A 27,666-nucleotide genomic window follows, 5' to 3' on the forward strand; every position below is an offset into this window, starting at 1 on the left:
TTAAAAAAATAACCTGTTCAGGTTCTGTCAGTCCTGGTGTTAGCTATCAACTTTTTGTCTGTCTCTGGTTATAAGTGCTGTGGTTATGGATTGTTCTCTGTCACATGTGATATGTTGTATTGGGAAGGTATACATATATATGTTATGCTACCCCCCCATCTTTATATACAGTCAATGAGAACGCTATGGGGGAGCCACGCTAGCTCCGCCCATCTTTAATATACCGTCAGTGTTCAGACCCTGGTCGATACTGTTGACTGATTAACTTCAAGATAAAGTTGAGAAATCGGTTTCTTGGGACGGAATAGAGACAGCTGAGATTAACTCTTTTATTCCCTTCCAACTGGAGATCATGTGTATCAAAACACACATGGCAAAACCTCACACACTTCTAAACGTCAAACACATGAATTCATTTGAGAGCAGACAGTCAAAACTGAATGTATTTTCACATAGAGAATTTCAGCAATATGTTACGAGTTTGTCTACAGACAAACAGGAGGATTGAAATATTTGGCAACGACATGAACCACAGCAGAACAGTTAATAAACACAATTTTATATCTCCAAATGGCAGCACGACACATTCAAAGCACATAGGCCACATAGTAATTCCCACCATGACAGTTTCATCCCTGAGACCGATCCAAACAGGAAAAGATTTGATAGTTTACTTTAGAATTATTTTTTTTAACCACCATTAAAAATAAATCCACATGCATATCATTTTTTATGCTATCGTACCAAAAAGAACATGACAGAGGAAACATCCAGTTGTAAGCCTGGTAAAGTTTGAGAGTTTTCATTGATGACAGGAGAACAACATTTCCGCCTCCACATCACAGCCCCGACAGTCCTGAAATGTGACCGACAGACTCAAAGCTCCCCAAAAAAAAAACACTCCCAACAGCAATGTGTTTAAGTTCAGATCAAGACTTGTGGGTTAGCGTTATCGAGTAGTTTTTCCTTTTGAGACAGAAAACAGTTTGGACAACACCCAAATCGAAGGACGTCCACCTCAAACACCAAATCAACCTAACAAGGGCACTAACAGCAATAAGCTGTGTTGGAGGTCCAAGCAGAAACGCAGAAACCAGACCAAAGATGCATGTTTCCCGCCGTATTCAGCACTGACCTCTAATTTCAGTGGACTTTGTTCATCTGACTCTTCTACACTCAGTGAGAAGATCATGTCTGTTGAAGCTCTGGAGAAGTCCAAGTGGAACTTCCTTCAACACTGCATTCCTGTGGCATGGTAGTAACGTTGCAGTGAAAACCATTTCACATCGATGTGATGAGGCCCGCTCGCTGGACTGTGTTCCAGTTTGAGGTGGTTGGAGGGCAGCAGGAGAGAGATCTGAACTAAAACATGGATCCAGTCAAATCTCAATCTGACTCAACCAGCTGACCCACTGTCCTCGTCAGTCTTGTGAAAGAGTTGGAAAATGTCCCACTGTGACTTTTTGAAAGTTGCATGGAAATAGGGTCAAAGCAGAACGGTCTTTAAAACAGTCCTGATGCGTCACATGACATGAGTTTCGTACTGTTGGAGGAATTTTCTGTCCTCTTATGTCCGCTGTAATCTCCTGCTCTCTTTATTCACTAAATTCAAAATTCCTCTGCTCCACAGGAAAACTACAACATGAGCAGAGTGGCTGGAGTGCGTTCCCCCTTCAGGAGGTGCTGCTTCACATCGGCCTCTGCCGGAGAACCCCTCCGTCCTCTCCAGGTCTGCTTCCCGTCACGTCGCAGTTCTCCGATAACAAGGGTGCCAGCTCTGGAAAGACAGAAAGGGATTGCATTTCCTCATATGTGTTAAAGTCATTACTGCCACAAAAGAACCATCATCTGAAAAACGCTGCAAAAATCAAAGTTTTACTGAGAAGACAGGATGCAGAAGAGCTTGTCCTGCGTTATGGATTTGGTTTAATACTCTTAGCGGATGATTGTTGTTCCCGTGTCTTTCTGGTATTGATGTATGTGACAGGGCTGGAGACCCTGCAGCACGGTGGACGCCAGCCTCCTTCCTCAGTGTTTCGGTCCTTTTATTCCAAAGTACGTGAGTCAAAAATGCTGAAACAAAACGCACACGGCCCGGAGAGCCTCCCTGGCTGCTCCTCTGCCTGCCGTTAGCCATCGCCTGTGTGGCTCCTCCTGGAGCGGCTCTGACTCTGGGAGAGGCCATCAACACCGATTCACAGGTGGCTTCAGCCCCCCCCAGCAGCTCCCCCCATCCTTCAGCAGCTCCTCCTCCAGCATTTATTCTTAACAGCAGGGAACAACACATTCAAACAGAACAATGCATTAACAAGGCTAATTTAAGGTTCACTGAAACATGAAAATAAGTAAGTGCAGTGTCTGTTAGAAGCAAAGCAAATAGAACAAAAATGAAAGTGACTTTAACTTGAAAATAAATTAGTGCACTGTCTCTTATTTAGCAGTATAATAAAATGCATGAATCTGAAAAGAAATGACATCTGGCTGAAGAAGGATCAATATCTCAGTTTCAAAGAAGCAACATGTTCTTGATCATGTTCCTGGAGAACCTGGCCTTCATCTACGAGGGGGGACCCAAAAGTCCCCGGACTGTGGTTATAACTTATTTTTTCATGTTCACATTCAATCAACACTGTCACCTTCACAGTCCTCTCCTTCGGCTTGAACCCAGCGCTGCAGCCGGGATTTCCACTGCTCAGAACAGTCAGCATGCTGCTGCGTAACGGTCCCTTTAAGAGCGTCCTTCGATTTTTTTTTCACCTCTTCCACGTCATCAAAGCTCCGCCCCTTCAGTTCCGTGTTCATTCTTGTGAAGAGACAGAAGTCTCACGGGGCTGAATGGAGGGAATACGGCGGATGGGGCAGCAGGAACTGTTTTACCGCAGAGCCCTGTGCGCTGGCGCCTTGTCGTGATGGAGCCACCAGTCCCCCTCCCCCACAGCGCCGCCGCTTCAGCCTGACCGCCTCCCGGAGCGCCGCAGCACTTCCAGGTAAAAGTCCTGGTTGACGGTTTGTCCCGGCGGCACAAACTCGCTGTGGACCGTCCCTTTGACGTCGAAAAAGCAGATCAGCTTCGATTCTGCGGACATTGTCCTCTGTGCGGGAGGTGGAGGGTCGGCCGGAGCGAGGCGAGTCTTCGATGGACCTCTGACCACCCCTAAAGCGCCCATAGACCTGTGTTCTCCCCAGAGCCTCATCTTTGTACACGGTGTGGATCATGGTGAGTGTTTCTGTTGCCGTTTTTCCCAGGAGGAAACAAAATCGGGTTCCGCCATTTTCGCATTTTTCAAAGACGGAGGTAGTAAGATAAACACTGGCTGTGAGCTGCCTGTGCGTCTTTGGGAGGTGAAAATGTTCACAGTTAAAGGCTGAAGGCTACGCTGTGGCGACATAACGGCCGAAAGTCTGAAATCATTCCTGGTTTTTTTTTTTATAACCACAGTCCGGGGACTTCAGGGTCCCCCTTGTACAACCCCAACCCCCAAATTCCACCGGACGCCAGAGCGCCGCAGAGCGCCGCAGAGCGCCGCCGCAGAGCGCCACAGAGCGCCGCCGCAGAGCGCCACAGAGCGCCGCAGAGCGCCGCAGAGCGCCGCAGAGCGCCGCCGCAGAGCGCCACAGAGCGCCGCAGAGCGCCGCCGCAGAGCGCCACAGAGCGCCGCAGAGCGCCGCCGCAGAGCGCCGCCGCAGAGCGCCACAGAGCGCCGCAGAGCGCCGCCGCAGAGCGCCACAGAGCGCCGCAGAGCGCCGCCGCAGAGCGCCACAGAGCGCCGCAGAGCGCCGCCGCAGAGCGCCGCCGCAGAGTGCCGCCGCAGAGCGCCGCAGAGCGCCGATGCTTAAGTCAACACACACTGGACTGTGAGCACAGCGCAGCACCGGGCCGTCCGGGTGGGGGGCTGCTCCTCTAGAGGAGGGGGGCTGCTCCTCTAGAGGAGGGGGGCTGCTCCTCTGGAGAAGGAGGAGAGGGGGGGGGGCTGCTCCTCTAGAGGAGGAGGAGGGGGGGGGGCTGCTCCTCTAGAGGAGGAGGAGAGGAGGGGGCTGCTCCTCTAGAGGAGGGGGGCTGCTCCTCTGGAGAAGGAGGAGAGGAGGGGGGCTGCTCCTCTAGAGGAGGAGGAGGGGGGGGGGCTGCTCCTCTAGAGGAGGAGGAGAGGAGGGGGCTGCTCCTCTAGAGGAGGGGGGGGGCTGCTCCTCTAGAGGGGGGGGGGGGGCTGCCCCTCTAGAGGAGGGGGGGGGGTGCTCCTCTACAGGCTCTCGTCTCTCGATATCACACGAACAGATCATCTAAACAGAAAATAAAACACCTCATTTAGCTTCTCCAAGGTCGCTCTGCTCGTCCAGTGTGGGAATTAGTTTTATTTCTAATATTCTTATTCTCATGCTGGCCTGCTTACATACGATATTCGAGGGTAAAGTGCTATAATATGAATGCAATGGCTCCGCTCTGCTTCCACTCGGCGTGCACCACTCTACATGCTCATCCCGTATGCGTGCACAACCCTCCGGAGGAAACACAGCAGAAGCCACTTCGACTCTTTTTTGTTCAAAATAAACGGCCGCTTCGTCTCAGTAAACCAGATGTCACCTCGTCGCTACATGTTCAATGCAGACAGCAGCTTGTTGCTCCTTCGGCTTCCATGCTGGTCTGTTTACCGGTGTCGTGCACGCGCTGAAGACGGCCTGGCTCCGCCCCCCTGCTGCTGCGCTGTGACTGGAGCAGAGAGGGCGTCACGCTGAATCCTCAGGCAGCGCTTTGCGGGGCCAGATATCCAGAACACGCTGAACAATGTGTTTTTTTTTTCCACAGAAATGTAGCATGGACTTGCTAGTACATGATGTGAAAAGCATTTTTCTCGTCGTGGTTAAATTAAAATGGTGGCTAGCGCCTTTAAGTAAAAGCAACTCCTTAGTTGGTTTAAAGTTTAAACCTTAATACCTGTTCAAACTGCAAGGCAAGCTAACTGCAGCATTTTTGGGTTGTTTACAAATGTTTGTTCCTACCACTTGCACTTTAAGTTTGTGTCATTTGATTGATTTATTTTTTGTTCTGGTCAGTGATGATATGTTGAAATGAAAAATGTTGTGTGTCATTAATACAGTTTATTTGTTAAACATGTGATCAGGGTACAACAGGGTATTTCACAGGTGTGGAGATTTGCACAAGCTAGGTTAAAAAGATGTCCAAAATAGGTGGTTAGAAATAAAGAAAAAAATAATCACGATTAATCGAAACAATAATCAATAGATTAGTCGACAACAAAAACAATCGTTAGTTGCAGCCCTACACTGAAAGCCAGAAGTCGTCAGGTCCTTATTGTACATCTTGATTTTGGGATCCAGAAAGGCTCAGTGGGAGGGGAAGCCTCGGCCGGAGCGGCACGGTGGACACGGGCAGAAGAGTTTCACCTCCACACCAGCCACACTGCTCTGCGAGTCATGGACGATGGTTTACGTTTCGATTTCAAACGAGAGCTTTTCTTTATCCAGAACTTTCTTTTGTCTGGTTTATTCTACATAAAAAAGGGTCATTTCCGCGTTTGCTGCTGTCTCGGCCTGTTGACCTGATGCTCTCCTCCCGAGGCGGCGGAATAACAACATTTAGGAAAAAAGTTAACGTCCAAGAAGTCGTGCATTGCGTTTTATTTTGAAACTTCCGGTTTAACTTCCTGTCTGCTGCTTTCTCAACGACAGTGAATTTACGAGGTTTAGAAGTGGCGGCGCAGAAAATAGAACTGAAGCAAAACTCCAGCGCCGTGGCGCCGGCGCTTCTGGGACGCGGCGCGTTCGGTGGAATTTGTCTGACAGAAGAGAACGGGTTGTAAGTGCTGCGCAGTACGATTCAGGAACACGGCGCTGCGTGGAGCAGCAGCCTCACTTCCCTCTACTGATCCTCTGAAGATAAAAACAGCTGAGAGGAGAACAACTCCACGGTGGAACCAACAGCTGAGAACCTTAAAGAACCAGCAGGAGAACCAGAGATGGAGTCTGACTCAGCTAGAAGTGTTTCCTGGACAGGAAGTCTGTTAACCTATAAAACCCGGAGCTGAAGACCAGCAGAACCAGTCCAGGGTTCTCTTTAGCTCTACAGCCAGGCTGACAGGAAGTCCAGCTCTGGAACCTCAGATCCTTTAAATCAAATCCAACTTTATTTGTAGAGCACGTTTCATATTTACACAATACTTTCATATCATATTCATCTGCCCAAAGTGGAGACAGACGGACCAATCACATCCTCAGATCTGTCAGGAGAACCGGACTCACAGCGATCCAGCTCCATCCTGTAGAACTCCGAGTTCTGCATCCAAACCTCGAGCTGGGTGATATATCGAGTTAATTCTCAACATTCTCTTACAAATGAGAAGAGTTCTGTCTTCCTGCCCCGCCGGGGTCAGAGAATGCCCGGCCCCTCCCCCACCGGTCCGGCCGGATCTCTCCCGGCGCCACGAGAATCCCACCGCCTCAGGCAGAGCGTCATTAAAGCGCACACGGCCGCGGCGCTTTTAACGGTGAGATACAGTCCATTCCACATCTTTACCCATAATGCACTGGGCTGAATTATCGGAAAAATAAAAAGGTAAAGGCTGATATAAGGCACAAAATGAAATAAAGAGCGCAAAGATGATAAAAAATGAAAATGAAACTGAAACTTCAATCGTGTGTTTTGCCGGTGCTTAAATTTGATCTGTGTGGGATTTTTTATAAATTCTTTTTCTCCAGTTTTCCTTTTATTTACTTGTAGTAATATGATTTTCCGAAGGAGAATATTCAATTTTCTGTTATGTTTGAAAGATGTAATAATGAGGAACGTATGTGTTTTTTGGTTTCATTAAAGAAAAAATAAGAATATTTCATAAGTTGTGGTTAAAAACCCAGATTAAATATTAAGAAGATTATAATTTTGTGTGAAGCCTATTTAAGGGCGTATTGTTTGACGCTGGGGGGGGAGCAGACCGGAAGCACGACGCTCCGTGAGAGCGTCTGGAGAGCCGGTCAGACAGACACGGAAGTGTGCAAGCCCGCTACAGGCTAGCGTGAGCGGAGCTCGGTTGGTGTGACGGCCTGGCCAGTGACTCCTGTCGTCCCGCGGGCGGCTGAGGAAGACTGACCGCAGCTCGCACCGCGGCGAGAGTCAGTTGAGCCGACAGGACCCGATCAGTGTGGTTAAGGTAGCGTGTGGCTAACACCACTACACCGAGCAGCCTCGTTAAGCCAGAGCGGAGCTGAGGGACGCGCTGCTGTCTGGTTGCTTGAACTCACCTGGGTAAGAGATCGCAAAGAAGAGGGATCCCCTGCGCACCGTGACTCCAATCCGAACTGGAGGAGGTTCTCCCAATCCACTGGTAGGATTACGCCATCCACACAATCGCTGGATCAGAGCTCCAACGCGCCAACGAATCTCGCAAACTCGCGTCAATTAACCCCGGAGTGAACGGTAAAAGGAAAAAACTCCGGAACTGAATTTAGTGAACTTGATGAATATTTTTTTGTTTAGACCTTCATATTTTTTTTTTGTTTATCTGAATATTGCTTCAATACAAAGAATTATCTGCACTGCATAGTGGCATGATTTTTATTATTATTATTTTTCAATGAAATGTCTCTTTTGCCTTAGCGTGTACATTGGGAAGGAAGTGACACTCACTTCCCTGTAGCGAGGCAGCTGGGAAAAGGGTTACATACTTATTTTAATGCAGTGCCCATGCAAGTGTTCTGTTAAAACAACCTCAGTAATAACTTTATTGCCTATACGGTTAAATGCTGACGTTTTAGAATTCAATGAAAAATCCTATTTTTGAAAAATGTTTAATTGTGTTTCTTTACGCAGAAAAAAAAAAGATTAAAATCATTTATCAGATTTCAAGCAAAAACAAAAAAAAGGGGAGATTTAATGCTTTGGCTGTATCGACCGAATATGCTTGATCCCACTTGGTTGACTGTGGTCTGGACAGGTTGGTCCAAAGCCTTTCTGTCAGTACCTTGTGCGTCTCACCTTTCATCTCGGTGTCCGTCGCGCCGCTGTTTAACCCGCCTGGATTTAAACGCCCGGGGCCGAGGTCGGCTGCTTCTTCTGCATCCGTCTTCTCTGGGCTCTGGTTTTGTGCCGCGGCCGCGGCCGCCGCTCCGGTCCCGTCCAGCGTGTCCATCTTCACCAGGCAGAGCGTCTGCAGCAGACCCATGGCGTCAAAGTCCTCCCCGGCACAGTCGCCTCGTCTCTTGAGCAGCTCCAGCACCTGAAACACATTCCAGACACACTCCTGAGCGCAGACACCTTACACTCCCACACCAGTACACAACCGACTTCCTGTGACATATTGAGAGACAACAAGCCAGCAACGCTGCACACATGGTGAGGACGGATCTGACGGCAGAACGTTCCAACACGGGGGTTAGGAACTAGTCCCCTGAATGTGACACCATGCCAACGGCAAGCCAACAGTCCCTCCGCCACCCTGAAGGGGGCCGACTGCGGAACTCCTGCCTGCAACAGAGGAAAGTAGAACTCCTGCTTTTCTCCCTGCTCAGATATCTCCTGATGGCCAACGGCACGGCATGCATGCCTCACACAGAGAAGATCCTGGGCTCAAATACCAGCCTGGACCGTGGGAGGAACCCGGAGTACCCAGAGGGAACCCACGCACACACCGGGAGAACATGAAAACTCCGCACAGAAAGGCCCCGGGTCCCGGCCGGTGTTTGAACCCAGGACCTTGTTGCTGTGAGGCAAAAGCACCAATCACAGCGTCACCGTGCGGCACACGCCAACCGCGCGGTCATAAAATACTGAATGTTGTGCTGCTTGTTTGGCAACCTCAGGAACTCGCATGTGATTGGCTCTGAAAGCCAGACGTGTCAAGGTCTCGCCTCTCGAGACGGTACGATCAAAAATGACTTATGTAAGTATGCAGAAGCACTACAGACTTCTCTCCTGCCATAAAGACTGCCCCGAAGCCACTCAGTCCTCACAGTCCAACATCCATCATTTCATAACAAAGTTCCTCACTGGTAACTGGAGTCGTGCTCTCTGAGATCTCAGACCATTTCCTTATATTATTTCCTGACCTTCCATGAGGCCGTTACTCAATCCTCTTAAAATCAAATCAGGAGTATTTAAGACATCTTAAGACACCTGAGTGAAGATCTGCAGCGCCTGGATTTGCAAAGGGCTGCTATGCAGTCCACAGCTATAGTGAAGCTATTTTTGTATCCGACGCTACGAACCGATTTTAAACCGATTCTTGGTTGCATCCCTCGTCAAACAGGTTTAAATGTCAATCATACCTAAAAAAAGAAAACAGATTCGCAACGGCTTGTAAACAAAGGACAGCGCTAGCGCTGCATGATTATCGCAATCACAATGTCAGCACGTGCAATTACGTAATCGCAAAAGGGGTGCAATTGTGCAATTATTAAAAAAAGTGTCAAAAAAAACCCCCAAAAAAAACCCTAACCCGGAGAGAGAGCAGAGGTCTGCTGCATGTCGTCTACACTCGCTAACAGGACAGCCGCAGCGCAGCTGTTTGGGTGCATTTGTGCATTTTCACAGTGCGTCCCGACGTGGTGTGGGGTTTGTTCGCTGCGTTTCATTGGTCAGGTCAGCACAGGGTGCGCTCGCGAACAACACCAGCGTGTCCAGGAGAGGTGGAACCATAATGGAGGACGCAGAGACGAGCGGCTCCGGGAGTGAAGCTAAAAACTCAGGTCTTTTTTTCTTACACATTGTGAATTTTTTTTTTTAAACAATTGAAGTTATATAAACCAGAGTTTAAAAAAATAAAACGGGACAATGATAAAATGTGACATTTTGATTATTTTTAACCAATTATTTGAATTTACAGGGGAAAAATACATACGGTGATATATAGCGTTACCGTGATGTGAAATTTCTTATGCCGTGATACAAGATTTTATTCATAGCGCCCAACCCTCTCTGTGGTAAAGTGTTGTGTTATCATTCCAGTGTGTGTATCACACAGAAGATCTTCACACTGTTTTCAGTTTACAGAGATGTGCCTTTTCAGTTTGTACAATGCATAATTGTGCTATTTTGAATAAAAACAAAACAGTACTGTTGTTTGTATACCATAAGTTTGGATATTTTGAGAATTATTACACAATTAAAATCCTCAGTAATCCATCACTGCTTTTTCCTTGATTTGTTCTCCGTGATAACCAAGCAAGTCTGTAGACTCATGATGAACCAATTGTTTTTATTAAATCGCAAGCACAATCGCAATATTGTCCACCTAATCGCCAATCGCACCTTTTCCCCAAATCGTGCAGCACTAGACAGCGACATGTAGGCGTTGTCATGTGTTAGTGAGGATTTCCATATCATGTATATTACTTTGTTCAGTGTTATTGAGACAATAGAAAATTGCAGTTTGAAACAAGGACAAAATGGCAAACCTCAAAAAAAAATAATAATATATATATATATATATATATATATATATATATATATATATATATATATATATATATATATATATATATATCCAGAACTGCCACCTTATCGTGGTGGGGGAGTTTGAGAGCCCGCATGTTCCCAGGAGCTATGTTGCCGGGGGGCTTTATGCCCCCCTAGTAGGGTCTCCCATGGCAAACAGGTCCTGGGTGACGGGCCAGACTGAGAGCAGTTCGAAAGCCCCTATGAGAAGGAAAACAACAAAGGTCGTGACGTCGCCCGGTATGGCGCAGCCGGGGCCCCACCCTGGAGCCAGGTCTGGAGTTGGGGCTCATAAGCGAGCGCCTGGTGGCCGGGCCTTTGCCCACGGGGCCCGGCCGGGCTCAGCCCGAAGGGACGACGTGGGCCTGACCTCCGGTGGGCTCACCACCCACCGAGGGAACCATAGGGGCCGGGTGCAATGTGGATTGGGTGGCAGCCGACGGCAGGGTGACCTGCGACCCGATCCTCAGACACAGAGACTGGCTCTGGGGACATGGACTGTCACCTCGTTGGGGGGAGGAGCCCGAGCTTGTGAGGGAGGTTGAGAGGTACCGGCTGGATATAGTCGGGCTCACCTCCACACATAGCCTGGGCTCTGGAACCCAACCTCTCGAGAAGGGCTGGACTCTCCACGGCGCTGGCGTTGCCCGCAGTGAGAGGCGGCGGGCTGGTGAGGGTTTGCTTACAGCCCCACAGCTCAGCCGCCATGTGTTGGAGTTTACCCCAGTGAACGAGAGGGTCGCATCCCTGCGCCTTCGGGTCGGGGACAGGTGCCTCACTGTTGTCTCGGCTTATGGGCCGAACAGCAGTGCAGAGTGCCCGGCCTTCTTGGAGTCCCTGGGAGGGGGGCTGGACAGTGCTCCGACTGGGGACTCATTGTTCTACTGAGGGACTTCAACGCCCACGTGGGCAGCGACAGTGAGACCTGGAAGGGGGTGATTGGATCGCACGGCCTCCCCGATCTGAACCTGAGTGGTGTTCTGTTGTAGGACTTCTGTGCTAGTCACAGTTTGTCCATAACAAACACCATGTTCGAGCACAGGGGTGTCCATAAGTGCACTGGGCACCAGGACACCCCAGGTCGGAGGTCGATGATCGACTTTGTTGTCGTGTCATCTGATCTCCGGCTGCGTGTCTTGGACACTCCGGTGAAGAGAGGAGCAGAGCTGTGGACCGATCTCCACCTGGTGGTGAGTTGGATTCGCTGGTGGAGGAGGAAACCGGACAGACTTGGCAGACCCAAACGTATTGTGAGGGTCTGCTGGGAACGTCTGGCGGAACCCTCTGTCAGCAGGGTTTTCAACTCCCACCTCCGGGAGAGCTTCTCCCATGTCCCGAAGGAGGCTGGGGACATTGAGTCCGAGTGGACCATGTTCTCCACCTCCATTGTCGAAGCAGCTGCCCGGAGCTGTGGTCGTAAGGTCTCCGGTGCCTGTCGTGGCGGCAACCCCTGAACCCGGTGGTGGACACCGGAAGTAAGGGCTGCCGTCAAGCTGAAGGAGTCCTATCGAGTCTTGTTGGCTCGTGGGACTCCCGAAGCAGCTGACAGGAACCGGCAGGCCAAGCGAACTGCAGCCCAGGTGGTTGTGGAGGCAAAAACTCAGGTCTGGGAGGAGTTCAGGAGGCCATGGAGGAAGACTATCGGTCAGCCTCGAAGAAATTCTGGCAAACCGTCCGGCGCCTCAGGAGGGGAAAGCAGGTCTCCGCCAACACTGTTTACAGTGGAGGTGGGGAGCTGCTGACCTCAACTGGGGATATTGTTGGACGGTACAAGGAATACTTCGAGGACCTCCTCAATCCCGTCGCCACGTCTTCCATGGAGGAAGCAGAGGCTGAGGTCCCAGAGGTGGACTGAGGTCTCAGAGGTGGACTCGTCACCCATCACCCAAGCTGAAGTCACCAAGGTGGTCGGTAAGCTCCTCGGTGGCAAGGCACCGGGGGTGGACGAGATTCACCCTGAGTACTTTAAGTCTCGTGTAGTGTGCGGTGTGTTCCGAGAGATTTTTTTCCAGTTGGAGCTTCTCGGGAGGCGTCGGAAGGGGCGATCATAGATAATGAACATGTTTAATATTTCTGATCGCAAATCCTGTGGTGTGCGGTGCGCTCTGAGAGGCGCTGATCAGCTCCGAGTAGAGCTGCCCACACCCTCGAAATAAAGCTCCCTGATTGGCTGGTGCTGCTGCTTAAAAAAAAAATCCCCTACACTACACGAAGATCAGACCCGAACTCATTATCATACTCCCGACAGTCGGACCTTGTCGGCTTCGGTCGGGAGGAGAAGATCGGGGAAAAAATCCGGCCCGATACTTCTGTAGTGTGTACTGGCCTTAAACTGACCCACAGGGTCCCGTGACCCGCCCACTTTCCCGCCGACAAAAACCAAAACACAGACGATAGAACTTCCGGGTCACGGAGATCAAAGAAATTAAAAAATCACATTAAAGTCTGCTCTGTGGCCGTATTTCAACTTTCCTATATTTGATCCGTCTTAACAAACGGGATATTGAAAAACAAACCAATTTTCATTTATTTGTTTTTATTTTAAAAATGAAAAATGGAAAAATGACTAATTTTTCAATATTTTGTTTTTTGATTAATTGAATATCAATTGAACGAATGATACACGGATTGGACTGTCTTGGTTGACACGTCTCTGCAACATCGCGTGGCGGTCGGGGACGGTGCCTCTGGATTGGCAGACTGGGGTGGTGGTCCCTGTTTAAAAAGGGGGACCGGAGGGTGTGCTCCAAATATTGTGGGATGATACTCCTCAGCCTCCCTGGGAAAGTCTATTCCAGGGTACTGGAGAGGAGGATTCGACCGATAGCAGAAGCTCGGATTCAGGAGGAACAATGCGGTTTTCGTCCTGGTCGTGGAACTCTGGACCAGCTCTAGACCCTCCATAGGGGCTCGAGGGTTCGTGGGAGTTGGCCCAACCGGTTCACATGCGTTTTGTGGACTTGGAGAAGGCGTTCGACTGCGTCCCTCGTGGTGTTTTGTGGGGGGTGCTCCGGGAATACGGAGTCCAGGGCCCCTTCTTCAGGGCCGTCCGGTCTCTGTACGACCAGAGTAGGAGTCTGGTCCGCATTGCCGGCAGTAAGTCGGACCTGTTCCCGGTGCATGTTGGACTCCGGCAGGGCTGCCCTTTGTCACCGGTTCTGTTTATAATCTTTATGGACAGAATTTCTAGGTGCAGCCAGGAGCCGGAGGGGGTCCGGTTCAGGGACCAGGGGCCGGAGGGGGTCCAGTTCAGGGACCAGGGGCTGGAGGGGGTCCAGTTCAGGGACCAGGGGCCGGAGGGGGTCCGGTTCGGGAACCACAGGATTTCATCTCTGCTTTTTGCAGATGATGTTGTCCTGTTGGCTTCATCGAACCCGGACCTACAGCATGCACTGGGGCAGTTCGCAGCCGAGTGTGAAGCGACAGGGATGAGGATCAGCACCTCCAGATCCGAGGCCATGGACCTCGCCCGGAACAAGGTGGTTTGCCCCCTCCAGGACGGTGGAGAGACTTTGGCCCAGGTGGAGGAGTTTAAGTATCTTGGGGTCTTGTTCACGAGTGAGGGATGGATGGAGGTGAAATTGACAAGCGGATCGGTGCAGCGGCTGCAGTGACGAGGTCGTTGTATCAGTCCGTTGTGGTGAAGAGGGAGCTGAGCCGAAAAGCGAAGCTCTCGATTTACTGGTCAATCTACGTTCCCACCCTCACCTATGGTCATGAACTTTGGGTCATGACTGAAAGGACAAGATCCCAGATACAAGCGGCCGAAATGAGCTTCCTCCGTAGGGTGGCTGGGTGCTCCCTTAGAGACAGGGGGAGGAGCTCAGTCACCAGGGAGGAGCTCGGAGTAGAGCCGCTTCTCCTCCACATCGAGAGGGGCCAGCTGGGGTGGCTCGGGCATCTGGTTAGGATGCCTCCTGGACGCCTCCCTCGGGAGGTGTTCCGGGCATGTCCCACTGGGAGGAGACCCTGGGGAAGACCCAGGACACGCTGGAGAGACTATGTCTCTTGGCTGGCCTGGGAACGCCTTGGGATCCTCCCAGAGGAGCTGGAGAAAGTGTCTGGGGATGGGGAAGTTTGGGCCATTGGGCTGAGACTGCTGCCCCCGCGACCCGGCTAAGTGGAAGAAAATGGATGGATGGATGGATGGATGGATGGATACATATATATATATTGTAGCAACCGCGGGGGGTCGCTAGGGGGCGCCAGAGGGCCGCTGCCCTGCTGACTGTGTTGGAGCCGCAAAGGCTCATGGGAAGCGGGACTATTTGGGCCAGTTCGGGTCATATTTGTGTGTTTTGTGTTTATTTGTGTTCGTTTTATTATGGGGGAGCTGTGTTTATTGTTGTGTGCTGTTGCCACCCGTTTTGTGTTGTTTTATTTTCATTTTACGTGCACCGTGGGTCAGGGAGACCTTTGTGGGAGGGACCTGGCCTGCGCGCCTCCGGGGAGGGCACTTTATGCACGGGGTCCAGTTGTTCTCACAATAAACCTTGTTGCTTATGAACTAAAGAGCAGATTCTGTCCTTCCTCGTTCTCGCCGCCGCTCAACACATTGGTGTCAGAAGTGGGATGGAGTCACGGCAAACTACAGAGAGAAAACGTCTGGAGATCACAGGAAGGATTGCCGCGAAGTGGGGGACACCGAGCCGGCCCGACGGATCGAGCGATCGGCGGAAGCACCGTCCAGAAGCGGCAAGGATGGCCGAAGATGGTGAAGATCGCGTGGATGCGGGAGCTCGCCCACCCAGCGCCGCGGCGAGAGCTGCCGTCAAGCTGCCGAAGTATGACGGCGCCGGCTCACTGGAACTCTTCATCAAGCAGACACGAGTCGCCGCTACGCACAATGGCTGGAGTGACCAAGACACCGCCGCGCATCTAGCCCTGGCCTTGGAAGGCAAGGCCCAGCAAGTTCTCCTCGATCTGGCGCCGGGAGAAGAGCGGGTCCTCACCGCGTTAATCACCGCACTCGAGCGACGCTTTGGGCGGCGCACCGTAGAGGCTGCTGAGAGAGAAAAACTGAGTAATCGCTGCCGCCGCGAAGGAGAGAACTTGGGCTCCTTCGCCGCTGACGTCCAGCTATTGTGCTGGAGGAACTGGCCCTCCACGCATTCCTGCAAGGACTCACACCCGAGCGGCTGCGTCAGCATGTGCAGCTCGTTACACCGCAGACTTTGGAGGAGGCCCTCCGGGAAGCAGAACGAGCCGAGGCAATCCTCTCCACACCACGGGTCGGCGCCAAATCACCGCCCTGCGTTCGACTGGCTGAACCCGCAGAAGAAGAAGCCGAATCAGCCCTCCAGGCACAGCGCTCCACATCGCCCCAAACAATTCGTCGGAAACGCCATGAAGATGACCGCTGTTACCGGTGTGGCGAGCCAGGCCACGTCGCAAGAAACTGTCCGGCGCCCGCCCCAAAAAGTCAGGCTCTGGGGAAACGGGAGAGGAGCGGCGCAGTGAGGAGGTCGCCGCTCCCCGCTCCAACCCCTTGCCCAGACCCGTGTCCGCTGGTGGGACAATGCGGCCGCGCAAAAGGGCTGCATCTGTCCTGTCACGTAAACAATCAACCGTGCCACGCCCTCGTCGACACCGGCTCCACCATCTCCATCGTGCGGCCTGGCTTCCTCCCCGACACGGCGGGCCGACCCTCCGTCGACTGGGCCCCCACCGACGTCAAGCTGATGACCGTCTCCGGGGAGAAGATTGACTTGGCGGGGAAGAAGCAGCTGACTGTCCGCGCCGACGACCGAGAGATAAAACACGAATTCTGCCTCGCCAATATCCAGGCCCCCTGCATCATCGGTCTGGACCTGCTGAGCTGCTGGAGAGCCAAGATCGACGTGGCCTGAGGCAGCATCATCCTGGGGTCCCACTTCCTCCCGCTCCAGCCTGACCGGGAGAAACACTGCCGAGTGGAGCAGACCGACGACTCCGCCCACTCCGAAAGGCAGTCGTCAACTACGTCCGCGGAACGTGAAGTCAACTCCGTTCCTACAAAGCGCGCACCAATCATAGGGCGGGAGCAGAGCTCCGCCCCCTTCAAGAAGCTGTCTCCAACGACGTCCGCCGTCCAGAGACAGCGCCTCGCCGAGTCCACTGCCACCTTCCTCTCAGTCTCCGCTGCTGAGTTACAGGCATCCCAAGCGGCGGATGAAACGCTGAAATTCCTCCAGAGATGGCTGGAGGCGGGCCAGCGGCCGGAGTGGGTCGAGATGGCTGGCTGTGCGCTCGAGGTGAAGGCGTACTACTCGCAGTGGGGCTGCTTCGAGAGCCATGATGGACTGCTGTACCGCCGCTGGAAGGCGCCGGGTCGAGGGCATGACCTGCTCCAGCTGTTGGTGGGGACCGGACACTCCGGCATCGCCAAGACGCTGCGGGCTCGATTCTACTCGATTCTACTGGCCGGGCTGCCGGCGGGACGTCGAGCTCCACGTCCACTGCTGCGACACCTGCACTGCTCAGAAAGGACCAAGTCAACACTCTCAAGCGCCGCTGCAGCGACATCTGGTGGGGGCCCCCATGGAGCGCGTCGGGGTGGACATCCTGGGTCCATTCCCCATCACCGAGTCTGGAAACCGGTATGTGTTGGTCGCCATGGACTACTTCACAAAGTGGCCCGAGGCGTACGCAGTTCCTTACCAGAGTGCCTCCACAATCGCCGAGCGGCTGGTGGAGGAGATGTTTTGCAGGTTCGGCATGCCGGAGGAGCTCCACAGCGACCAGGGGCGGAACTTCGAGAGCCAGGTGATGGCGGAGGTCTGCAAGCGGCTGGGAGTGAAGAAAACTCGGACCACACCGCTCCACCCCCAGAGTGACGGGTTAGTGGAGCGCTTCAATCGCACCTTGGCCACACAACTCGCCATGCTCACCAGCCGCCACCAACGAGACTGGGACCGCCATCTGCCCCTGGTCCTGTGGTCGTACCGATCCGCGGTACAGGACTCCTCCAAGTGCACGCCGGCCGCCCTGCTTTTCGGTTGGGAACTGTGGACCCCCGTGGACTTAGCCTTTGGGCCACCACCAGAACCAGAGCTCGTTGCAGGCCCCGAGCTGGACTACTTCCAGCGCCTGAAAGAGCGCCTGCGTGTGGTGCACGCTTTTGCCCGGCAAGCCCAGGAGGACGCGGGGCTCCGGCAGAAGCGGGCGTACGACACCCACTGTCGGGGGCCGCCCCTCACCCAGGGACAACGGGTGTGGGTGTACGGCCCCACTCGGAAAAAGGGACTCTCTCCAAAACTCTCCACCCACTGGCGTGGACCAGCCGTGGTGCTGGAGAAACTTTCCGATGTGGTCTACTGGGTCGGGATGCCTGACCGCAGGCACCCGGTGGTGCTGCATCGGGACCGGCTCTCCTCGTACCGGCCTTTGGAGCCGCCCGGGGGGGGGAGAAGCCGGCACCGAAAGATCCAGGACAGACGATGCGGACCCCCGGCCAGGATCAGCGCCGGAGGGTCTGCGGCACTCGTCACGCCACCGGCAGCGGCCGGGACATTTGGACTTGTTCTGTTCGTGGCTCCAGGGTTTCGGGGACGTTTAAACCCCTCGGGTGGGGGCTATGTAGCGACCGCGGGGGGTCGCTAGGGGGCGCCAGAGGGCCGCTGCCCTGCTGACTGTGTTGGAGCCGCAAAGGCTCATGGGAGGCGGGACTATATGGGCCAGTTCGGCCCATTTGTGTGTTTTATGTGTTTATTTGCGTTCGTTTTATTATGGGGGAGTTGTGTTTATTGTTGTGTGCTGTTGCCACCTGTTTTGTGTTTTATTTTCATTTTACGTGCACCGTGGGTCAGGGATACCTTTGTGGGAGGGACCTGGCCTGCGCCTCCGGGGAGGGCGCTTTATGCGCGGGGTTCAGTTGTTCTCACAATAAACCTTGTTGCTTATGAACTAAAGAGCAGACTCTGTCCTTCCTCGTTCTCGCCGCCGCTCGCCACTACATTTTTTATATATATATATATATATATATATATATATATATATATATAGGGATGGGTACCTTTCACATCTGAATCGATACGATACCGATACTTGGTACCTGCGAATCGATACTGGTATTTTTTTCTTTTTTTTGGGAGGGGGGTATGCATTTGGTAATTAAAGTTATTTTGTATATTTAAAAAAACTTGTCAAAACTTCAGAATTTGGACATTTATGCTTCAATAACATCAAGTGAAATAACTCCAACATAGAACTTGAGAAAAATGTGTGTGGGGATAAAGTAAATAATTCAAATAAATAATATAACAAAATAAAAATAAATAGACTCAAAATAAATAACTGTATGAAATGTTTCACATTTGCACCTGCTCCCTGTACAGTAACAAACAACTTTCAAAATAACTGTAGAAAATGTTTCACATTAGCAGCACCAGGCACCTCTACAGTAAACAAACACTTAAAGGTTTACTGGAGGATCCTTAGAACCAATCAGAATTGTATGGTTCCAACTCGTGATTGGGCAGTCATAATGCCAATCAAACGCCACGTGGGACCGCTTTTGCGTGATGACCTATCATGTCGAGTCGCCGCCTCGATGCGCGCTCTTGCTTCGAGCCGCGCATGCGCAGAGCATTTTTTAGGAAGTGACATGCAGCGGGAGCGACCATCACAGAAGCCGCAGAAGCGGCTTGTTCCTCCCGCGAACACCTCCGAACAGGGCGGGGTGGCCCATAGACATATTAAAGATTTAATATGTCTATGGGGTGGCCATCAGGAGGTTTCCCGAACGGCCGGTGTGTTCCGGGCCAGTGGGGTCTATTCCGGCCGGCAGCCACAAGCGGTGATCTTTGGCTTCATTGTATTATTTAAGAATTATTCTAACAATAAACTAGGGATGTGAAAGTAGCGATACCAGGTATCGGTATCGGGCCGATACTCAAGGCAAGAAAATCCCAGGCACAGTAAGCCCTCCCCACCAGCAGGTGGCAGTAGTGCGACCAAATGGGACGCAAGCAGCCGTTAACATGAAAGAGGAAGAAGGCCTCCTCTCCAGGAGGGGGCGCTGACGGACTGAGCTCCACTGCAGCGAGTTGATTCTCCATGAGTCTCATCCAGAGCAGAGACAACAGGATGAATCCAGAACGCTGCTCGTCTCACCAGAACTTCACCGGAGTGGAAATTCTTTTATATCAGAGAAAACGAGCCGAGCTTTGCAGAATGCCGACTCTGCAATGCTAAAATAGCTGGAGGAGGTGGCGCTCTTCTCCATTTACCTCCAGTAATTTGTTGAAACACCTCAGAGTGAAGCCTGTGGACGAGAGGCTGACGCTGTTGTGCTGGAAAAAAAAACTCCTGCAGCAACTCGACGGCAAACTCTGCAGAAGACCGAGAAGCTGAAGAGCAGCGATCCGAGAGCAGCGCAGAGAACACCAGCAGCTCTGAGAGCAACTCTTAACACTCTGGGTTGTTCTATCTTTGACTTTAGTTCATAAATAATCATTAAAATGAGAACATTTAAAAACTTTAGTTCATGTAAAGCGTAAAACTCAGAGAAAACTGTTTTATCTTGACTTTCGTTCATTTATAGAACATTAAAATAAGTTCATTTAAAAAAGTGTATAATTTACAGTTTGTTTACATCTTGCACTGTTCATTAAAAAAAAAAACTTAAAACTCAGAAATTGTTTTATCTCGCACGTAATTTCATTTAAATGAGTGTAAAACTGAAAGAGTTGTTTGTTTTATTTTTCAGACGATTATTTTGGACTGAAACATCGTGGCTGTGCTGCCTCTTTTTAGAAATAAAAGTTATTTTTCAAAAATGATCTGTCACTGCATTATTTTAAATTTTATGTATCAAAGGCATCGGTATGAGTATCGGCGAGTACTGGAGATGAAGTACTCGTATTTGGTATCGGTCTGAAAAAAGTGGTGTCGAACATCCCTACAATAAATGGTGACAATAAAATGACATTATTTAATATTTTTAGTTATTTTTTTAAATAACCAAAGATTTGAACTTTAAAAGTGTTAAAGCAAGAGAGAAATGTGAGAAAATGTTTCTGGCTATCTAAGTATTGTGTGGTGAGGGGTTGAGAACTGAGAACAACTGAGAAAAAGTAAAGCTGACTGCTTTGCTGACTTCGACTATTGCAGGTTATTTTTTGAATGTAACCTCGCGATACAGAAATAAACTTACATTATAAGAAGGAGTAAGAGTCATCACTACGTAAGCTCGCGGGTCGACCCGCTGACTATCAGCTTTTAGACTCCTTCCCCACCTCCTGCAGACCCGGGTCTGACCACCTGCAGGCGAGCTGCGTGGCTGCGTTTGACTGACGGTGTCCCACGTTGATGACATCATCAGCGCGACGCAGCACAGCGAGGTAAACAGTGCAGAGGAGCTCAGTCCCTGCTACCTGTGGACGAATCTGCTCTTCCCCCGGATCCAGAGAAGCTCTCTGGTCTCACGCTGTGTCCAGAAACAACAACTAGTGCGCTAACGTAGCCACGCTAACGTAGCCACGCTACGGCGATGTCGTCACGTAAATCACCGCGTCGGCCCGGCTGTGCCTTTCACACTAAAAGCAGATCGGAGGCGAGCCGATTGAAACCCGGGTCAGTTGCAGGGTTGATCGACCCGGGTCGAAAACCCGTCTAAACCCTTTCCCACTGCCTGAGGAGCCAGCGGGGTGCTAGCGGGTTTAAACGGGTTTTTGGCCAGTGGGAAAGGGGTATTAAAGATATTACAGGCTGACTGAGGAATCCTGCAGAGTGCTGAATAAGCTGGTCTCAGAACCAGAACAAAGAACCAGGAGAACATGACTCCGGTGCCGTCCCTCTCCACGGGCTTCCGGCTCGGTTCAGGACTGACTTTAAGATTCTTTCATTTGTTTTTAAGTGGCTGAACGGGCTGGATCCAGATTCCTGATCAGACCTTGTTGAAGTCCATCAGTCCTCCAGAGCCCTGAGGTCTGCTGACCTGCTGACCCTTGACCCTCCTACAAACTTGATCAGGTAGAGCCCTTGTGGTCTTGGCTCCCAGACTGGAACAGTTTACCTCTCAGTACGGTCTGTGGACCGACTGGGTACTTTAAACCAGGCTAGAACCCCCCTGTTGATCCTGGACCCTCAGACCCCCCTGTTGAGCCTGGACCTTCTGTGGGTCTGATATTCTCCCTCAGTGTGTTCCTGCACTGTGACACACACAGACACACACACACAGACACACACACACACACACCTTGATGTACTTGTAGGACTTGAGTTCGCTGACGTTCTCCTCCAGGAAGAGCAGATACAGAGACAGGTCATTGCACTGCCCGGCGCCGGTGGGGGAGGGCAGGACGCTGACGGTGGGCAGCGACTGGTAGGTCTCCAGGAAGCGGGCGTGGCCTCGGAGGAGCAGGGGGCGGAGCCCGGCAAAGACCACCACAGGAATCAGACCCAGGAAGAAGACCAGGTTGACGAGGCTGCGAAGAGTCACACGAGCAGCTTCACCACAAAGAAAGAAGCGAAGCAGGTAACGGTGAGATCGGAGCGCAGAACCAACGGAGCATCAGAGGTCAGCCCCCAGCCACACAACAACGCTTCACGTTTGTTTCGTTGCAGAAAAGCCTGTTTAGAAAGTGACGCTAACTGGAGACGGCAGGCATGCCGAGAGCTGTGTGGTTCTACTGAGTGAACTTGTGGATGTCTGTCGAGGTTTTAGGAGCCAGCAGCCTCAGAAACCAGCCGAGCCGTCTGGCTTCTGCTGACAATTAGAAAGAATCAGAAGTCGTGGAAAGGTTTAGGTGGAGGATCCTCCAGAAGGCCTCAGCGGTGAAGAGATCCTACCTGAGCAGGGAGAAGACGCCCACAGCGATGAGCTTACACTGCACCAGCTCGGGCACGCTGGCGTCCGACTCCAGCAGGCCCACGCGCAGCGAGCAGCCGAACTCGTCCTGCACGGACGCCAGGCGCAGGTAGTAGCCCAGGTAGCAGCAGGCGCACAGCAGCGTGACCAGAGTCAGGCCGCGGCACAGCAGGTAGTACAGCAGCAGCGTCCGCGAGCAGCGCTTGGTGGTCAGGAACTTCTCCACCAGCGGGTAGTTGAAGCAGCCGTCGGTGGGGTCGCTGGGGGGAGGACAGAGGTCAGCTGAAGCTTCTCCCTGTGCAGGACTGACTTCACAGCTGCCAGTCCAGTCACCCTCGTGTTAAGTACAGCATCTTATCCCACCACTCGCCAAACACTGAAGGTGATTGGTCATGTCTTCACTATAGACCAGAATCAAATGTAACACAGATCAAACCAGGAAAGTCCAACTCGGCGAGTTCAGAGGCCACGCAGAGCCTCTTTTCATCTGCAGTGCAGCAGTCAAACAGAACCACAAACATCTTTAAACTTTAAAGGTGCATTGAGGAGTTTTTCATCTTTAAAAATACTTATTTTCCACCATAAATATGTTCCAAACATTCAATGATGTCAACAATGTCCCTGACATATTCACTGCTAGCACCGCTAACGGCGCTAAACTGTCACTTGAAAGTCACAGTGCCGGTCCGGCTCCAGAATGTTTTTGGGGAGAATTTGAGACGATGTGACGTAATGCGCCTCCCACTGGTCTGATTTAAGTTTGGTTTTGTCCGCCATTACTCCGCCAGATGCTCAGCGAGCAACAACTTGAGGATGAATCTTCCAGAAAGTCAGAACAGACCGGCTTCCAGCGCTGCAGCTCCACACTGACCCACCAGGCAGAAGAAGCTTAAATCTTACTCCAGCACTACTAAAAGAGCGAGGAAGGAGTTCCCCTCTTCAGTGCACGTACATGGACGCAAGCCACAGGCACGAGCGTTTCACTAAGCTGCAGTTACACCCAAGGCCTGCAGGGGCGCTGTTTCACATAAAACATGCAAACTCCTTAATGCAGCTTTAACACTGAAGCTTCTCTTTTATATGGTAAAATGTCTACTTTCATAAAAAACAAACAGGATCAAAAACGACTCCAATCTCAACATGAAACTCATTTTAATGAAACCTTGGGCTGTGGCCGATGTGGCATTATGGGTATTTTCCTACACTCTCCTTGACCACATGGCTTCAAGGCTATTTTGACAGCAACAGGGGCGCTGCTGAGCGACGAGCAAGTGGACGCACTCACCTGCCACTCAGCAATTTCAGACAAAAACTCCACTTAAAACAAAACTGTCCAATACGAGCGTCAGGGAGGTTGTCAAATATTGCGTTGAAAACATGAGTGAGAAAGGAAATACCGGACACGGACAAGGAGGAAAACCTGCAAGAAGCCTGGGCCTGAGCTGCAGCGGCAGGAGCCAGCGGCGCCAGCTACAGGCTGCATCACCGACCACGCCCATCCCAGCTGACCACGAGTCAAAGCAGCGCCAGCCTCCACTGGGAAAACGGCAAGATGAAGCCCACGTGCAAAAAAGGTGTATTCTAGGGACACTCCAGCAGGGGGCGATGCTGGTGTTTAAAAAGAGCCCGGGTCTCATTAGAACCCATTAGAACCATTCAAAATGCTGATTTTCAGAGAGCAGATAAACATATAGAGCTCCGGGGTCCAGACCAGGTCCTGGTCTCGGTCTGTGGCTCTCCAGCCTGCTGCTTCACCAGACTCTGGTTTTCACATCAATCATCTGTTGGTTTTATATTACGAGTTAAAGTTCAGCATAAATCAGCCAATCACAGCGCCTCCTCTGTCCACGTGATGCGGTCACGTGACGGGCTGGACCAATCACATGACATTTGGTTTCTGATGTTCAGTGTGGAGACGTCCTGCTGGACTGGCTGGAGTCTTCAGAAGGGCATTTGTGACGCTGTGGGGGACGTCAGGACTGCTCCTCCATCGTATCTACCATCTACGGTGTCAAATCAGAGATCGGCAGCAAGATGGAAGCAGCAGCATCAGAGGAAACCTCCTCAAGAGGCGAACTCGAACACACTGACTGCCCAAAGTGACACTGCAATATCGGCACTTCAAACTGAAATGAGTGTGCAAAGGAAAACTCTGAAGGAGTTAGCTAAAGCTGCTAACAGCGCTTCGGACATGCTGCACGAGCTGGAAAGAAACTCTATGGGAAAGTTGAACCAATGTCAAAAAAGTGCCTCGATTTAAAAGATCACTCCAAGTGGCAAAAGTTGAGATTGGCCCGGATTGGAAGGGAAAGAAAACGGCCAAAACCCCAGAGAAATTATAGCTCAGCTGTTAAAACGGGCTCTAAACCTGGACGATGCACCAGCGGCAGACCGAGCCCTCAGCCCTGCCAGAGCCAGTCGGTGGACGAGCGTCCCCAGCGCTTTACTGCAAGGACACGTCACTGCCATGCTCTTGAGGACATGGTGTCCGTCACAGAGCCAGTGTTCCGGGTGTAGTGGGAAAACTGAGAACCACAGCGAATGAAGGAAGAGCTCACGTCTGAAGCTGCTCAGAGCGACCATGGAGGACGGCAGAGAGCGGTGGAGGAACGCTCGAATAACGTTCAATGAACGAAAACTTCAGTGGTCAGAGACAAGCCTAACCCTCACCCTCTGATGAAAGTAGTAGAAAAAAAATCTATGACATTTAACCAGTGAAAGTCAGACATTGCTTTTCAACCAGGCTTCAACAGAACCATTTTAAAAAATAAACTCAAGAAACAGGCACATTAGTTCAACAAATTAGTTGAGCTAGAATTATTTTACCAGAATGTATTTTCAAACCTCACGTCAAAAGCAGATTCTGACTTCCTGGTGCAGGATGTGGCGTGCTGCGGCGCTCTACCTGTCTGGGGTCAGCAGGCCCGCCGAGGCCATGCGCTTGGCCAGAGTGACGGCTCGGTTGTAGGACCGGTCCAACTCCTCCATGATGAAGCCCAGGTCCGACTGCAGCAGCGGCGCCGCCAGGAACCTCCACAACAAGGCGGGAGTGTACATGAGCACCGCCACCAGCAGCAGGATGTAGGGGAAGAACTGCGGAGAACCAACATTCATCCGTCACCCATCCATCCCTCCATCACAGATCACAGTTTGATTGTCTGGAAACAGTTTGGCTTCTTCACCCACAGAGAACTGTCACCGAACCAACTTTCAAACTGACTTCCATAAACTGGAACTGCGTAAGTAAAATCTATGAGGCGCTTTTCACAGACCGGCAGCACAGAGTGCTTCACACATCAGAAACAAAGCATAAAGGGGTGTGTGTGTGTGTGTGTGTGTGTGTACCTTGTGCAGCCACAGAGGCGTGTGTGTGTGCACCGCCGCCCAGCAGAAGGAGTCCACGTACGCAGCTTGCCTCCAGGAGAAGTTGGAGGGAGCGAAGCAGCTGATCTGACTTCCTGCAGACGGCAGCAGAACGGTTCCTCAGCTCTTTTCAGAGAAGCGCTCAGACACACTCTGGAAGTCACTCCGCCACGACACACACACACACACACTCACCAACGGAGACTTCCTGAGCGAAGGCCAGCGAGATGAAGAGCAGCGGCAGCCCCACCGCCACGCACGTCACCACCTTGTCCACCGCCAGCTCGGTGCGGACGCTGCGGTACCGGGCCTGGCTGGGGTCCTTCAGCAGGAAGTCGCTGAAGACGTACTCTGTGGCCACGTGGGCGATGGCCATGTCTCCGCCCTGCTCTCCACCTGCAGGCAGACGTCACTGCAGGCCAGGGACCACTTCCTGCAGCACCGGGAACTAGCTTAGATGTCTAGTTGCAATGCAAAATGCAGAAGAATGCTTTATTGACTTTATTAAAATGTGAGATGCACTCCTGTTCTTTGTATGGTGTTTCCAAACCGAGTACTGGTTACTTTAAAATTCATTCATTCATTCAATTTCTGCCGCTTTATCCCTTTCGGGGTCGCGGGTGGCTGGAGCCGATCCCAGCTGCTGTGGGCGAAGGCGGGGTCGCCCTGGACAGTTCGCCAGTCTGTCGCAGGGCTGACATATATAGACAAACAACCATTCACTCACACATTCATACCTAGGGGCAATTTAGGGTGATCAATTAACCTACCATGCATGTTTTTGGACCGTGGGAGGAAGCCGGAGTACCCGGAGGGAACCCACGCACACACGGGGAGAACATGCGAACTCCACACAGAAAGGCCCTGAGCCCCGGCCGGTAATTGAACCCAGGACCTTCTTGCTTACTTTAAAATTGAGATGTGTGATTTTGAAAAAATGAAATAAAGAATTACCAAAAGTCTGGATGACTTGAGAATATAAATGAAGAGTGATTCGTCAAAGAAAACAAGTGTTGGCAAACGAGAGCGTCACACAGAATCTGCAACCTGAGTCATAAATATAATGATTCAATTAATATAACGAGAAAAAGTAATGCAGAGAGAATCCTGTCACGAAGCCCGAGGACCCCTCCAAAAAGAGAGGGGTTATCTCAAGGGGTAAATGAATACTAACATTAAGATGTCCATTACTTACTTCAGAATCTACTGGGTGTTATGTTTACTTCTAAGGACAGAAACAGATGAAGTTCATTTCCAGGTAGTTTTCCTGTTGTCAGGAATCTGAGAGACGTTCTTATTCTTCAAATGTGAAACTATGAAGCTGCAGAAACCTGAAAACGTTCCGGCTTGGTCCAAAGACCAGTCTGCAGTTTCTGAGTTCCTTCATTAGCAAGGCAAGGCTGCGGTTCCCGCGTTACTGAGAGTAACGCAGTATGCTCCAGAGCCCCGTCTGGGTGTCCAGGGATGCAGCTGGTCCTGGAATAGATCTGGAGCCTGTCCGCCCGGCCGGTCCGGGCTTTAAATACATGTGCAGGACTGGACTTGTTGCAGCGTGAAGAACGCAGCAGCTGCTCTGTGCTCCAGGAAGAGGACGGTCACTGTGAATCAGCAGTCAGGAGGACATCTGGCTGAAGTCACACTGAACCCACCGCTCCGCCGCGCTCCTGTCTGGCCGTTTTAAACGCTGTTTCGGGGGTTTTCAGCACTTTGCTCCTCGTGGGCAGGCTCACTTTCGCTTAAGTCCTCGGACGCGGTTAATGAAGAGGCAGCTCCGTCGCGAGCGCAACGTCCAGAGTGGTTAAAGAAAGAAACTGTTGCTTAATCAGTAACGACGGCGTTACTTCTGCGTCCGTTACACTGACCTGAAGCTACGGGGTCATGGCGGACGGTCTCCACGGGAGTCTTCGGTGCGGCTGCCGGACCACGACGCTGCTCTCTGCTCGCAGCTCCCGGGCTCCACTGACGCTCGCGCGCCTCTGCTTCCGGTTTCAAGCGCACTCCTTCCGCCATCTTTACCCTGCTGGGGCGTTCAGGACCGCTCGGACTTTCTGCTCTCGTGATGCCTTCAGAG

The 27,666-nt window shown here is 51.6% G+C and overlaps 1 protein-coding gene across 1 annotated transcript; it reads right to left on the reverse strand.

Moving 5' to 3' along the window:
• Nucleotides 1-306: 306 nt before the first annotated feature.
• On the reverse strand, nt 307-27,571 carry LOC115385454 (pannexin-1). Its single transcript, XM_030087463.1, has 8 exons — nt 27,458-27,571; nt 25,791-26,028; nt 25,578-25,690; nt 25,138-25,325; nt 22,214-22,492; nt 21,621-21,849; nt 7,985-8,225; nt 307-1,777 (listed from the first exon to the last, which is right to left on the reverse strand). Exons 2-8 carry the CDS (start codon nt 25,969-25,971, stop codon nt 1,689-1,691), a joined length of 1,320 nt encoding a protein of 439 aa, XP_029943323.1. The 5' UTR covers nt 25,972-26,028; nt 27,458-27,571; the 3' UTR covers nt 307-1,688.
• Nucleotides 27,572-27,666: the final 95 nt, after the last annotated feature.

This window comes from Salarias fasciatus, unplaced genomic scaffold (genome assembly GCF_902148845.1).
Source record: "Salarias fasciatus unplaced genomic scaffold, fSalaFa1.1, whole genome shotgun sequence".
Taxonomy (NCBI): domain Eukaryota; kingdom Metazoa; phylum Chordata; class Actinopteri; order Blenniiformes; family Blenniidae; genus Salarias; species Salarias fasciatus.